Source organism: Trichoderma ghanense (assembly GCF_004382785.1).
Source record: "Trichoderma ghanense strain CCMA-1212 chromosome Unknown scaffold_15, whole genome shotgun sequence".
Classification (NCBI taxonomy): Eukaryota; Fungi; Ascomycota; class Sordariomycetes; order Hypocreales; family Hypocreaceae; genus Trichoderma; species Trichoderma ghanense.
The window spans coordinates 520493-535643 of record NW_027395678.1 but is presented as its reverse complement, the minus strand read 5'-3'; the positions used below and the strand labels follow the sequence as shown (position 1 = coordinate 535643).

At 55.9% G+C, this 15151-nt stretch overlaps 3 protein-coding genes across 3 annotated transcripts; 2 read left to right on the top strand and 1 right to left on the bottom strand.

Moving 5' to 3' along the window:
- Positions 1-443: 443 nt before the first annotated feature.
- Positions 444-1638, top strand: CCMA1212_009262 (uncharacterized protein; the record flags this gene model as incomplete). Its single annotated transcript, XM_073706350.1, has 4 exons — positions 444-575; positions 1021-1106; positions 1419-1502; positions 1577-1638. Exons 1-4 carry the CDS (start codon positions 448-450, stop codon positions 1636-1638), a joined length of 360 nt encoding a protein of 119 aa, XP_073555225.1. The 5' UTR covers positions 444-447.
- A 2741-nt stretch (positions 1639-4379) lies between these two features.
- CCMA1212_009261 (putative Rho-GTPase-activating protein 7) lies at positions 4380-7244 on the top strand (the record flags this gene model as incomplete). Its single annotated transcript, XM_073706349.1, has 7 exons — positions 4380-4676; positions 4739-4792; positions 4931-5549; positions 5630-5835; positions 5906-6635; positions 6712-6861; positions 6967-7244. 7 exons carry the CDS (start codon positions 4380-4382, stop codon positions 7242-7244), a joined length of 2334 nt encoding a protein of 777 aa, XP_073555226.1.
- Positions 7245-8563: 1319 nt separating this feature from the next.
- CCMA1212_009260 (Mediator of RNA polymerase II transcription subunit 12) lies at positions 8564-13418 on the bottom strand (the record flags this gene model as incomplete). The annotated part of the gene is made up of 2 exons (XM_073706348.1): positions 8564-12026; positions 12115-13418. The coding sequence occupies 2 exons, from the start codon at positions 13416-13418 to the stop codon at positions 8564-8566; spliced, it is 4767 nt and encodes a 1588-aa protein (XP_073555227.1).
- Between the last annotated feature and the right edge of the window lie 1733 nt (positions 13419-15151).

The following is a 15151-nucleotide window of genomic DNA, read 5'->3' as shown; positions in this document are numbered from 1 at the left end:
TATCTCTCGTCTCATACTAATTTGACAAAGCCATATTCGATCTCATGCTGTTTGCGCGTCGTCTACCTTAGGTTTCTGTTTCCCTGTCCCCTCTGCGGCAGGGGGAGGAGCAGAAGAAGCGAGGAGGGAAAGAAAAGGAAAAAGAAAGGCAAGGGTAGCTAATAACCCTCACAACCGAAAGTACGGCAGACCTCTGCCAGAAGTCCAGCCTTAATCACAACAGATCTGTTCCGAAGGTAGCATATGAGTGCCTGAGCATCTGCCCGATCCCCCCGTCTCATTTCTCGCCCTGAAAACTCAGCTCGACACGGCGCATAAGGTAGCCTCCGCAGGTGGTTGAGCTGGCTTCTATCTGTTACTGCTATACTCCGTATTTCGCATAGAGCCGGTAGTCACAGTTGTTGTAGTACATGACACATCTGCCATCGGCGTCACGCGGCCAGCGACATGGTTTCTGTGCCACGGGGCGTTGAAGCCGCGAATACGCCAGGCTCCTTGTCCGGAGAGGAACTAGCCATGATCAAGAGGGGCGATTTGACATCTCGCCAAGGAAGCGGCCGAGGAGACGATGCGCTGTCCGGATGCTGCTGCGCTTCATGTTATCAATCGACGCGATCCTGCAAATAACTAGCATTGGAGGGTCTCAGCCTCTCTGTCTCAAGTCCAGCAAGGTTTGGCACACGGATTGACAGGAGGTGGAAGCTGGCGCTAGAGCAATGCGGCTCCGTAGATCCGGAACGCGGCTATTCTGATACTCCGGCATCGAACCTCTGGCCCGCTTGGCAAGAGGCCAAAAACAGTAAGGCGTCTGGTTGGGGCTTTGCTTATCACACGTGATCTTATCGCGGGTGAGCCCCCCCCACCACGCGGCGCACCGAACTGGGTCTCGCAAGAAGGAAAAAACCCTGCCGAATAGCACAAAATTGCAGCCGAAGGAAAAAATACGCCCTCTTCGCTACCCACACGGTCTACCGCGACTTCTACCTTCTCTCCGCTCTCTCCTTTGCAAACCTTCCACAGTCAAGGACACGCATCTATCACAATGGAATCCAGCAGCAAGGCTCCCGTTAAGCTCGTCAAGGTGACCCGAGTGCTCGGCCGAACCGGTACGATGAGACTCCCTCTCGCTCTCTCGCCATGATCCTCTCCCTCTGCCGGTCTGTTGCCATCGCCGCTGCTGCAATTGTCGTCGCCAGTCTCGCCGAAATATTGGGTTGGGGAAAGGAGGAACGAAAAAAATATGCTGTTTCGATATTTGATTCGATGTTTGAAAGGGAAAGAGGGCAAGGAAAGACTCGGCTCGACAGCGCGACAAATTGCAAGCATACTGGTGCACGCTGGCCTACAGATCGGTTGAGGGGGCATATCAGGGGCAGCAATGCGGAATCGAATCATCGAAAGCTAACGGAAGTATGCAGGCTCTCGTGGTGGTGTCACCCAGGTCCGCGTCGAGTTCATGGACGACCAGACTCGTTCCATCATCCGAAACGTCAAGGGTCCCGGTATGTTTGAGCTCCACAAGCTGTGTGCGGACGAGAAGATGGGTGGTGATTTGTTGGCTAACTGGCTTGCTCAGTCCGTGAGGACGACATCCTCTGCCTGCTCGAATCCGAACGCGAGGCCAGACGTCTGCGATAAACGTTTGACGGCTGGAGTGGTGGAAAACAAAGCGGATGGTAGAGTCTCTCAATGGCGTGAACGGGTACGGGTCATTTCTTTTTGGGTGTGTTCCATCTGTGCATTTACGGCCTCTCTTGCGACGACGGCATGAAACGATGGTGTCAAGTAGCGACAACCGGCAGGGCTTCATCCTACTAGTCGGAAATACCTAGGCTCATTCTCATAAAAAAAAGAGATACAAGGCGTCTTTCTTTTTGGGTCCAGGCACGGGATACGTCCGAGCCTCAGTTCTCCAGTGCCGATCTCTGACTAGTCAATATCTGGTTGTGACCAAGGCAATTCATCAACGAGCCCTTCCCGTTGGGCTGGAAGCTGCTTGGAACTACACTGGCAGAGCCTACCTACGTGGATGGTCAGGCTTGTCACTTGATATCCTTCTCCCTATAGGCGTTCTGACGTCGTCCAGGTGATACTGGGCTGGCAAAGCCTCTGCTGAAGACATGAAGCGTGAGATAGCCCAGGTCCCATAGGATGCCGGGCATTGCCAGTCACTCGGCTCCGTTGCTTTTTGCACAAGCATGTGATGCTGCCCAAATTTTGCCTGATATCGGTGACAACTGCCTACTTCTCCTGCAACGGGTGGCGCTCTGTCGGCGTGCCCACGAAAAGGATGTTGAGCTTTATACCGCCGCAGACACGATGCTCCCGGAAGTCCCAGTTGAGTCTTCAATAATACGAGGCAGTCTGTACGTTGCCTGAGGCGGCCAGGAGAATCAAACAGCGGTTTCAGGGCTCGGCTCGTAAGTGATCCAGTGAGCGCTTAGAATCTCATCGAACGAGCTGTAGTGCAGAGAGGGATACTTTGGTGGCGCTTTCGTTTTGATGTCTTGGGCGCTGCCGAGAGATGAGCGTAGATTGAGGCCGGGAGGAGAAGATGGCGATGATAGTAGCACATTCCAAGGCGCGAACCACAAAGAAGCTGCGTCTCTGGCCGACGACTTTTGTGGAGAAGCCCGAAGCCGAGTTGGCTTGCGGTCGATTTGTGTCGATCACCTAGTAAGGTAGTTAGGACCTTGGGTACTGTAGGTTGCCTTCAGGATGCCTCGCTTTTGTGCTGTGCTGTCCGTCCATGTGCTGGATCTGCCACGTTTTTGGCGGGCACGAGCTACGAACCGCCTGGCTGGATGAATGGCTGCTTAGCGCCTGACGCCTGACGCCTGTCCACAAGAGGCCGAGCCGCTGAACTCTGGTGTGTGTGCAAACATCAAATCTGGCGGCGGTTTGGTGGTTCTCTGCAGCAGCCACGCACATGTGAGAGGCACTACATAGGCTTTTAGGTGAGGAGAGCTTCACCGAATGCCACCAGTATCTGGCACAGCCCGGCATGAGCTGCTGCCGTGTTGAGACCTCGAACATTACCTCTTGTCTTCTTGAACAATAACCTTTAAGAGGAGAGGAAGGCAACAAAAAAGACGGTGAAGTACATTACTTGCTTATAAAGAAAAAGCCGATTAGAAACAGCAGTCCTTCCTATGCCCGGCCGTGGAAGAGACGGACTGGAAGTTGATGTGAATGCGATGATGCTTTACTGCTATGCAGCAGAGCCGAGTCCCTTGCCTGCTTGAAGTCTCCGGTGCTAAAATGAGGCGCTACGCCGTTCTGGCGCGGGTACTGAAGTGGTACTGCTTCAGCGTCCAAGTGCCCTCCATTCCCAGCGTGCTGCCTCTGCGCCTCTGCCAGTACCCTGCAAGTACTGCCGCCGGGCATCGCCTCGCTCAGCGAGACCAAGCAAAGCCGCCAACCACCCCCGGAAGAGCCACTGAAAGCCAAAACGTGCCACCGAAGCTCCCCCCCATACTAACATGAACCCGTTCCCCCATTTTTCATCAGTCCCCATTCTTTCAATCCCCATTCCCCATCCATCACCGTCAACCCTCGCCATCGCCATTATCCGCATCTACCCACAGCCTCCTGCTCTCCCCGTTTTATTACTCCAACCCGCAGCACGGAGCAATTGCACTTATCCCAAGTCTTGGCGGCAGTCCCCAATCTCTTCGTTCTTCAGCCCAGCTCTTTGCTGTCCCGTTCATCCGTATCGCTGCTGGTTGGCTTGTGCCACTGCCGCCGTCTTCTTTCAGTCTTCGGCCCCTCATCCTGTTGGCCTGTTCTTCTCTCTTCTTTTCCTCTTCTCTCTTCCTTCTTCCGCCCCCTCTGTTTCCTTCTCTTATCCCGTTTTCCTTTTGCTTTCACCTCCAGTGACGACAAGTCAAGAGGCGGCATCTGTCAATGCTTACTCTTTGTACTGGTTGAAGCTGATTCACTGATCGACAACGCTTGTATCAGAGCAAAGAAAAGCAAACGATAGAGCTCCAACTGCGGCTTGCGAAGCTCGTCAAGTCGCAAGACCTCACTCGTATCGTCTTTGAGGCCGCTCGAGAACCGCAACGGACTCATATCCGTTCCTCTGTTCTCCGCCCACGGTGAGTCTCCTACCCCCCCTGCCTCCCTCCTCAGCCACTTTGTTGGTTCTTCGTAGTATAGCTCGTTCCATTCCTTATGGTTCCTGCATCTCACTGACCCCGTATCCACAACCTAGCACGACACCCCAATCGCGGCGGCGCACCTCTTTTTTTTCCCTCGCGAATCAACGGACGCTACTGAGCACCAAGCTCTAGGATTCGTCGTCGTCTGCTGTCCAATCTCTCCCTCGCCAGTCACAAACGAGGCGCCGAGCCCTCCCAAAGGCGAACTCGCACACAATGTCCGACTTCCGCTCTCCCATCGACGCTCCAGTGCCGTCGCTGTCGCTGCAGATGCCGCAGATGACGACGCAGCAGCACAGGCGTGACTTTTCAGGATCAATCACGCTGGATGACCCTACGCTGGGTCGCCCAGCTTCCGGCGATGCTGCCGCGCAAGACAGCGCCGCAGCTGATAGAGGTCTCAGCGACAGCATAGCGGCGCTTCACCTGGGGACTGTTGCAGACGAGCCCAGCCCTCCACCTCCGACCGATCCAGCTGTCCTGAAGCTGGTTGGTGAGGTGCTGGCATCCGAGGTGCGACTCTTCCCAGCCAAATTCGCGCGGCGTACTCTCCCTGCTAACCTCACGCTCAACAGCAAGGTATCCCCTCGCTGCTGCATCGTCTGAAACAGAGCATAGCTTCTGCAAAGGTACGTCCATCTATCTCGCATCCCGATTAGGCATGCCCGTACATCGTGGCCGGCTGTGCATCATCCAATGCTAGCTGCAGCCCTAGCACCGTGTGGCTGAGACATCGAGAAGCAGGAAAGAAGCTGACATCTGATTAGGAGTTCGGCACCTTTCTCAAAAAACGAGCCGGCCTAGAAGAAGACAGCGCTCAGACGCTCAAGAAGCTGGCGCGCGCCACCCAGGATAACATACGACGACCCGAACACCGCGGAGGCACATTCGTCCACGTCTACGAGGAGATGGTACACATTCACGAGCGCATGGCTGATAACGGCATCCAGTTTGCCGCCACACTTCTCCAAATGAACGAGGAGCTCCTCGAGGCAGCCGGAACTGCCGAGCGCAACCGCAAGGTCTGGAAGGCCAACGGCTTGGCCGCTGAGCAAAAGGTCGTCGATCTCGAGGCCGCCATGCGCAAGAGCAAGGCGAAATACGACTCCCTCGCCGAAGAGTACGATCGCGCTAGGACGGGCGAAAGTAGGCCTGGCGGCGGCAAGGTCTTGGGCGCATTCAAGGCGCACAAGTCGGCGGCCCAGCAAGAAGAGGAGCTTCTGAAGAAGGTCCAGGCAGCAGATCAGATCTATCACAGCGCCGTCACCAGCCTGCAGACCGAGAAGGCCCAGCTCGAGACCACGACCCGCCCCGAGATCGTCAAGTCGTTGCAAGAGGCTATCCGCGAGATTGACTCCGCCGTCGGCTTGCAAATGCAAAGGTTTGGTAAGTAGAGCCGCGGCACAATATCGTTCCTCGGGTCTGCGCAAAAACTAGATGGTACTAACGGAGGAAACCTCGACTAGCTTTGAATAATGAGAACCTGTTGCTCGGCAATGGCCTTGTCATCAGCCCCTTCAGGAACTCAGCTACCATCGGCCCCAACCAGCCCCGAAGCATGAGATATGCCATTGCATCCATCAACATTGACAGGGATCTCGATGAGTTTGTCGCAACTTATCATTCCAAGGTTCAGCCAAACCCGGGCGAGGTCAAATACGAACGCAATCCGGTGCGTTTGCGATCGCCGCACCATCAAGTGGTCGTCAAGCCCCTTATACTAATGCCTCTTTGCTTCTTAGGTACTCGGTCCTCAGCCCAGCTCCATGAGTCACTCAGCTCTGCCCTCTGCCCCCCATGCTTCTAAGCCTTCCGTCAGTCAGACTCCTCAGGGTGGATACCAGCAAAACCCACAGTCGTTTTCGGTGAACTCGAGGACGAGCGGCGGCAATAATCTCCCCAGCCCGCCGGCAGGCGCCCCAGCTTCTCAGGGACCCCCAGGATCCATGGCACAAGGGGCTGCTCCCACTCCCACCAGTGCCGAGCCCCTTAAGTCGCTCCATCAGCCCAACCACAGTCGAAGCTTCAGCCAGGGCAACATGCTCAACTCTCCCATGAGCCCTCAAACGCAGCCATACGGCACCTCAGGTCCCCGATTCCCCAGTGGCGGCCCTACCACCACCGGCCCGCCCCAGCTCGGGGCGCTTCCGTTCCAAGATAATGAAGGCCCATCAGCCAGGAGCGCTTCACCTCCTCAGCTAGGACCTCTCTACCAGCCTCCCGGGCCAAGCGCTCCGCCGGCATACAGCGCCCCCAACCACGGCCTCCCAGCCCCTGGTGTCTCCACGGGCTCCAAGCCCGTCTTTGGTGTCCATCTCGGTCGCCTTTATGAGCGGGACGGCCTTGCTGTTCCCATGGTCGTGTATCAGTGTATCCAGGCCGTTGACCTGTTTGGCCTTGGGGTAGAAGGAATCTACCGCCAGTCTGGCTCATTAAACCACATCAACAGACTGAAAGCCATGTTTGATTCAGGTAGATATCCACATCCATCTCCGCGGCTACCTAGTTCAGCGGACCGATGTATGCTAACTGATACTCTCCCGTGCAGAATCTCAGTCGCAAGCACTTGATTTCAGGAACCCGGAAAACTTCTTTCACGACGTCAACAGTGTTACGGGCCTGTTGAAGCAGTTCTTCCGGGACCTGCCCGATCCCCTGTTCACGTCGGAACACCACAGCAGCTTCATAAACGCAGCCAGTAAGTTACGATCCATCATCACCCATATCATACTCGGAGCCTTTTTTTTTTTCTCCCTCTGTTTTGTATTTAGAACGCGGGTCGATACTAACCGTGCAACTGCAGAGCATGAGGACGAGATTGTTCGCCGAGACTCGCTCCACGCCATCATTAACAGTCTGCCCGATCCCAACTACGCCACGCTGCGGGCCCTAATGCTGCATCTGCACCGTGTCATCGACAACTCTCACGTCAACCGCATGAACTCTCACAACTTGGCCGTCATTCTCGGACCCACCCTCATGGGCACTGACCCAAGCACTGCCATTACAGATGCCGGTTGGCAGATCAAGGTCATTGACACCATTCTGGTCAACACTTACCAGATTTTTGATGAGGATTGATCTCGTGACTTGCTCTACTCTTATGTAAGAACACGACTTCTCTCCCTATTCTACCTGACATCCCTCTTTCTCCCTCTCTGTCTCTCTTCCTCTTGCATGGCGTTGTCTGCTTATCCTCCAATCCTTGGCTCACTCGTCCAATCTCCTTTTGTTGTTGTTTTTGCCCCTCGCCATTCCCCATCGTTGGCCGGTTGCGCTTCCTGACATTCGTCCTCTTTTCTCAAAGACGTGTTGCTTCATATAAACCAGCTCCGTTGCCATGTCTTCCTCTTTCCTTGTCCTCAATATCTTCACAGCTTTCTGGTTTTGCGCCCATCTTTTCTCCATCTGTTGGGCGAAGCTCTGAGAGCTCCTCCTCCGTATTGTTCATAGCTTCAGGGGCTAAAACTGTCATTTGCTCTCCACAATGGGTTGCCGGCTTTCCAGACAATGTGTCGTGTTACCTCTTCTGCCACGGAGTGACGTGAAGGAGACTGATTTGACGGGACGGCTGGGTTTGTTCGAGCTAGGATAACTTCACAGTATGTACTCAAGAGAACGCTGTCCGCATGTTCTCTTGTTTCTCTCCTCGGGTGAGATTTCATTACGTTGGAAGAACATAGGTAGATACATAAGGATGACATGCATAGATGTATTGATATTCCATAGTCATTTGAATCAGCAGAGGTATCCAACAAAAACAAGGAGAAATGAACCAAGAAGAGCAAACCCGCTTCAGGCCTCGTCACGCCCATGCCGTATACAAAGCAACTGCCAAGGCACCGTTTATGAACAGAAGAACAGAGAAACGATTCGTCATGCGCCTGCTTCTACATTCAGCCTCCCGGGGAAAAAAAAAAGAAAAGAAAATGATATCAAATAACATCTTTATCCTCCCATAACCGCCGTCCTGCATATATCGCAAAACTTTAGGCTTGACCAACAAGCCATGTGAACGTGGGCGGAACCATTTCTACTAGTTCAGAGATAAGAAAGTGATATGCAGAGAAAAGGGGGGGAAAGAAAAGAAAGAAAGAGAGAAAGGGAAAAACGAAGTGGGGGAGGTAAAAAAAAAGACGTCAAGGGCCTGGAGTTCCCGTTCTCTTCTGCAGGATGATGACTTGATCGATCGTGAACATCGCCATAATGCGCGCTGAATGCTTCTTCGTAAGAATGAGACAAATATGATAATGATGATGGATGGAAGTGAACGAAAGCTTGAGAGGGGGCAAGCAAGGGCCACAGCTCCAACGAAAGGATATGATGACTATACACAGGGTAATGAAGAGAAAATAGTTCAACCAGGTACCGCCAAAAAAAAAAACCCCTTTCCAAACATGTTAGTGTAGCCTGATGGCTTCGAAGAGACTCAGGCTCAAGCTCGTATCGTTCACCCCGACATTGGGGGTTGGCTCGCTAAGCAACTCCCACCTCCGGAGAACGAACGGAGAAAGCCTCTCTTGAGACGCCGGACCAATTCCATACATGGCACCCATGCCTCTGGCTGCCGTGCTAGGAGGCGTCGCCGTCTTTTCCCTGTGAGCAAGCATCAGGGCGTCCATCGAGGACATCTGCGGGACGCTAAGAATGTAATGCAGGCGAGCGTCCGAAGATGTGCGAAGGGTTGGCATCGTACCCGGAAGGAGGAGAATCGACTTGGCGCAGTGAAGGCGTAGGTCATCCGGCAAGCCATCTGCAAGAACCGTGGTGACATCAAACACTTGCTGCCGCAAGCCGCCACCAACAAGCTGGCTCGGCAGCGCTTCGAGCGCAAGGAACAGACGGCAGAGAGCCAAAACAGTGTGCGCTCGCGCCTCATGATGCGGAGGCATAACCAGTTTGCCTTGGGCGGAAGTGGTCATGACAGACGCACTCAACGGTTCCAGGGATACACTGTGCAAAAGCACAAACTTTAACAGCATTGGTAGCCAGTGTTCGATGATGGGCACGAGCATACCCTCCGTCTTATCCTCACGATCCTTCGGCGCAACGACGATCTCGACAAGGTCCGACAGCCTATCAGCCACAACGCTGTTAAGCTGGGCCGTGTTCGGCGGCGGCTGGCCTACCACGATAGCCTCGATGACGCCCAGTAGCTTCTCTGCGAGATATAGGTTGCTACTATTCGCGGGTGCGTTCTGGCGGTTGCTGGGCGCTTTGGATGACGAGAAGGAGGAGGACGTCGGCACCAGAGCCAGGAATCGGGAACGGGCCTGGCTTTGCAAATGGCGAGAAATGTCTTCGCTTAGGCAGGGGAGCATGGTCGTCCACATAATGTTCTGAGCTTCGATGGCGCGATCCATAGCCTTAGCAAATAGATCAAACTGGGAGGAACTCGGCTGCGGCTGGCCGTCTTCACCCTCGGTTGGTCGAGGTGGCGAGATGGAGAGATCCATATTGAGCTTGATCTGGCAGAATGGCATGGTCAACTCGTTCGTAAGACGCAAGATTTCGTCATAGGCTGCTGCGGAAGGCGTGCCAAGATGGCCTTCCTGCTGGAAGAGATTGCTGATCATCTCATGAATAAGACGGAACCCTGCCGGGGGGATGTTCTTGGGGCTAAAGGCGTCCGTGACGTCTGCCGTGTGCACCACAACCAAGAGTCGCAAGGCGTCGAGCACACTCTCACGGTATGTGCCGTCGTCAAGAGGCAGCTTTGCGTTGCCCACTCGAGCCCGAAGGTCGGCATATTCAACGGCCGCGTGGCGTATGAGCGAGAGCAGTCCTTTGTAGTGATTGAGCTGTAAGGCGCGCTGGTAGATGCCAAAACGGTAAGCCTCCTCCTGGCTGAGGTCCGAGTCAGCAGGCAGTCGCGACAGGATCAGATGAAGCAGTTCCTGGAGATAGGTCACTGCTCCAGGGGTTGCCAAGTCCGGGACAGTTGCAGCCGCTGCTTCGGCATCTCCTGACGGGGGCGCTTGGGTCAAGCTTGCGGGACCGACCAAGAACGAAACAGGCAGAGCATCAGTGATGATGAGGAGAGGAAACACAGCATCCAACCGTTGGCGGCTCTTGAGTAACCGAACACGGCCAACCCAGTCAGACATGAGCTTGTCAAAATGCTGCGCGTCGAATAAACGCAGGCGGGTAAGAAGCGATGCGTGAACCCTTCGGTTGTCATCCATCTTGGCCCAGCCTGCTTCCAGTCGCCGTATGATGTAGCCAAAGAGACGATTCATGGTCGGGTGGTCTATGCTGTTCCCGCTCGCCAGCAGCTTCTCGATTTGTTCCGAGACCTCGCCATCAGCACCCGATGGTGGATTGACCATGTTATCCGAAATGGGGGAGCATGCGTCGGTTGCGTTGTTGCGATCGCTTTGGGTGAGCTCGTGGGCCAGATACTTGGAGAGTTCCTGGCGGCTGGGCATCCGCCGGGAGAGGAAACAAAGCGCGGCAAGCAGGGGGCGCGAGACCAGGCCCTGCTCCTGATTGATGGCCTTGAGCCGCTCGAAGAAGATGGTGAACAGCCGCTCGGCACCACCCTGGGCGTAGAAGACCAGCAAATGAAGGTTTACAGTGTCGACGCAGGATGCGAGCACCTCGATATTGGTCGTCCTGGAGCAAAGTTTGAGGACGTCGCAAAGGGCATAGAAGTCTTGGGTCGCTTCCAAGATGGTGCGTATGGCAGAGAACATGCGCAGAGATATTGGCTGGACGGACTTGACAAGCCTCAGGACAGTCTCGCGCAGATGAAGGCCCACAGCAGTCTGCAGAGCCTTTGAGCTGCTGAGGATCCTCGGAAGAAGCTTTCGCAAAGGAATCGGCCTTCTGCCGGCCATGGCGTCTCCCTGCACGGGCAAGCCCAGGGTGTGGCTGACGCACATCAGGGAGTTGCTGATGTCGCTTGCTTCCTCGGCGGTAGAGTAGTTGGCAGCCCGTCTCAGCAAATTGGCCCGGCCATCCTTCTGATCTTCCGTGAGGTAGCGTATGGGGAGGTGAACGAGCAACCGGGTGGTGCAAGGGGCATCGTCGGAGTCTATCTCTGAGGGATGGCTGCAGGCGCCGCGAGCCACAAGCCACTGGAGATATTGGGAGACCAGGAACTGACCTGTTCGAACTAGCTCCGTCACGAGGTGGTAGACCATCTGCTTCCGAGCACCATCGCCGGCTGGAATAGTGTCCATGTGCTCGAGAATGGTGGCGGTGACGTTGATCCTGAGCGTGCTCCAAACCTTGATGAGGTTGGCCGCGACATAAAGCCGTGCCAGGCCAGGGCGGTAGAACGACGTAGCCCAGTCCACGGTCGTCCTCACGATGTCCACCTTGTCGTCTCCGGTAGCCCAGCACTTTTGGGGCAGATCGCGATCTATCTGGCCAAGGAGCGTTGCGTCCAGCAGCCGCACCAGCTGCGGCCGCCCGGCCGCTGGCGAAGCAGTGGTGGTGATGGACACTTGGCCATTTCTGGCACTGACGTGGTGGTATGCCTCTCGGCCTACTTTGTCATCCCGGGGCAGGAATGCTTCCAGAGCATCCTTATACTTTGGCCAAAGGCCTGGGTCGATGAAGCTGTCGGGATTGTTCCTGATGAGCGAGGCCAGTAGGGTCGAAAGCTGGCTCGAGAGTTGGATGAGAATATCCTTGTCGGGGTGGATATGGACGGTATGGAGATGGCCAAGGATGGAGTAAACAAGGCGACGTCCATGTTTGCGCGAGCGCAAGATGTCGGCCCAACAGATCTGGGCAATCAGGATCCACATGGGAATCTTGGATTGAGGGCTATGCTCTAGGCCGGATGTGATCCAATCAAGGTAATGGTCTCGATCAAGGAGCTGCTCGGCGTAGAGGTGCGTCGCCAATCGTATTCTAATCAAAGAAGTGTCAGCTCGTGAAGGAGGGGAAGGGGAAGGGGGAGGGGGAGGAGGCAGAGGACGGTGGCGCGAGCTCAACTTACGCGTAAGTCACCTTGGCCTTCCAGTCTGGCTCGCCAAACGCAGAGGTGACGGATTCTATAAACTGCTCCACAAAGACGGTCCAGTCTCTTATCCACTTGAACTCGCCTGCTATGGCAAAGGCGCCACCGGGAGCTCCTTTTCTCTTGAAGGCACGAATCTCGTTGGCACCGACACACTTGGCCAGCCAAACAGCTCTTTCGGTTGGGACGCTCTTGTTAAGACACTGGTCCAACAGAGTGCGGCCACGGATACCATGGGGGATGGTTCTGCTCAGCCGCCGGAGGGAGATGGCAGGGTTAGCCAAGTCCTTCATCCAGACTTCCCTCTTAGTGTCCGTCAGGGTAACACGAGGAGGAGGCTTGAACGTCGATGGAGCAGTGACGTGCCCGCGGTGCCTGCGCTGGTTAAGCACGCCCATGAAGATGGTAGAAAGAGCGCTTAGGCCCGATTTCTGCTTGATGGCCGGGGATATAGTCATTCTCGCGGAGCTCGTCTCGTTCTGGTTACCGCGATCCCATGTGCCTTTCTGGATCGCTTCGGGGCTCCAGTCGTCTTCGTGGTGCTTGCCGTTGCCACCATGCCACGGAAAGAAGTCGGCGTGTCCAGAAAAGAGCCCCCGACTGAAGGGGTCACCACCTGTTGGGTTAGACCGTTTCTCGGTCGAGGGGTAGCGCGGAGCGCTCTTGGGAACCTCGACGGTCCAAGGCCTCGGACGGCCGTCTTTCTTGAGGGCCGGGGCGGCCCGCGAAGGGGCTGCCAGCCGTCTCGATAGCTCGGGATATGTTTGTGATGTTGGTGGGCGTCGTCTGGGCATGGGCAAAGGCTGGTTGTCGTTGTCGACTTCGGCCGCCGAGGCCCGAGAGGGCGCCGGGCTGGAGTCGCCGACATCTGCAGCATCAGCCATGGACGGTACACGCGACGTGGTGTGGCTCTGTGGCGATGAGGCGGCGGAAACAGAGGCTGAAGCCGACGTCGAGAGCGACGCTGACGCTGCGCTTCCGACGACCGGGTCGATGTTGGAGAGTTCGAGACGCAGCCGAGAGCCGACTCTTCGCGGTGTGGTGACGAGACGGCCATGGGCTTGGACTTGGTTCGCGCCATGGCTCTGGGCCTGGGCAGGGTCGAAGGAGTCGCTCGAGGCATCGCTGAGGATCGAGTCCTTGCGGATGGGCGATGGGGGAAACAGCTGCTGCGACAGGGCGCGTTGCTGAGGCGGAGGCCGCTGGACCGACGGCAGCGTCGAGCTGCTGAGAGCTCGCTGCGGCGGTCGCGGGTGGACGCCGATGGGGGTCCTGGAGGTCATCTCTCAGACAGGAGGTGAGGCGCCATCCCGGTATATTGTGAGCTATCAAGTGGTAGTAGGGTATGGGAGATGCTGGGGTTGATGGATAGTAGTAGTATGGCACGCAGAGAGTAGTAAAGGTAGGTACCAAGCAGAGACAGAAACGGTGCAGTTGGTACAACCGCTAAACTGCCTCAGTACCCTTGGGTTAGTTCGACGACGCCGGTTCCAGGCGGCGGCTAAATGTTCAAAGCGCTGGCTGAGTCGGGCGTGGCGACGGTGGCCACAGCGAGATCAGAATTTCAGAGTCAGGTTGGGTTGTAGGGAGTCGGACAGAGGCGAGAAGGACAGATGAATGGGCGTTGAGTTTTTCTGGGCCCCGAGAAAGTGGAAGGGAAAAGGTATGTGGTACGGAAGCATCAACCGACGTCCGGCAGAAGGAAGTTGTATTTTCCCGCCGCACCCGAATAGCAGCCCCAGCCTCAGGCGTTGCGACAGCGCGCCACGGCAGCACAAAGTCGGGCCCTCGTGCGGGAGGCTTGTGAGGGCAGGACGGACGCTCGAGGTGTGTATTTCGAGAGGCCGGTCAATGGACTGCAAAAGGACGAGGAGCACCGGTAGGTTGCCAATGATGGAAGATGCGCTGGAGGGAGGAGGGAGGAGGGGAGTAGGTAAACAAGGCGAGACGGCAGAGGCGTCTTTGGGGTGGACAATGGCAGCAAGAGCGAAGCTGACAGCGATTTTCTGCTTGGCCAGTGTACGAGTTGTACGAGCACGGGGAGAAGGGTGCGATGTATCCGTACCTGTGCCTGTCGCGCAGGCTGAGGGCGCTCCGTGCCTGCTAGTGCCTGTGCCTGCAGGCCGGACACTGTGCGGTGCCGGATTGGGAGCCGAACAAAGCACCGGGTATCGAAGTTGAGAGATGGGGTGCACAAACAAATCTCCCCGGGTTGACGCCTATAATTTGGGCTGCTGCGTGTTCTGTGACAGCCTACTGTTCAGAGAACAGCGCCTTGAAGTTATTGTACTTGTGCGTGCTACGTTCGATTCGATCCCTTGATGCGCTTCTCCGGGACACTCCCCCAACGCAGGTACGGATACTAGACCTGGAGAAGGGGTATCTGTCGCTTCGAGGTATCTTGCTGGAGATGCATGAATACTAAGGTAAATACCCGTCTTTTTTCAGCTTACTCAGGCGGCAAAGACGCTGGCAGCCTGCTTGCTTACAAGTAGGATCCGACCTTTCAAGAACCTGATGGCGTCTGTGATTCTAGCACGGAGCGTGGATGACACAGTACGCCAGGAATGGGAGTATAAGCCGCTGCGCCGCCCTCTGCTGTGCGAAGCACGTCCATCTCTGGGAGCTAATTCATCTCAGTAAGCAGGTAGGAAAATGCGTCATGGTATTTACACGTCATTGCTCGAGAACTCACGGCGCGTTGGGTTCGGATCGTACCCGATATTGGGCACAACAGGGTCGAGGCCGAGATGGATGCCGCGCAGTGATAAATGTGAGGTGGTGAGGTGTGGGCGTGCAGCGCTGCCTCTTTCGGATGTGATGGGGCACCTGCAACCACCTCCGTGCTGGCAGCGCGATAAGGGTGCGGCTCCAGGCAATCGTTCAGGGCCCTGTAAGCGGGATTGCGGCCACTGGCGGGCGCTATCCGCACTGCTAGATGGCGCTAGCCCACGGAAAGCTGCTGGCTCCGTGCCAACACGAAACCCCCAGGTGGTGCGAGTACAGGTACCTGCAA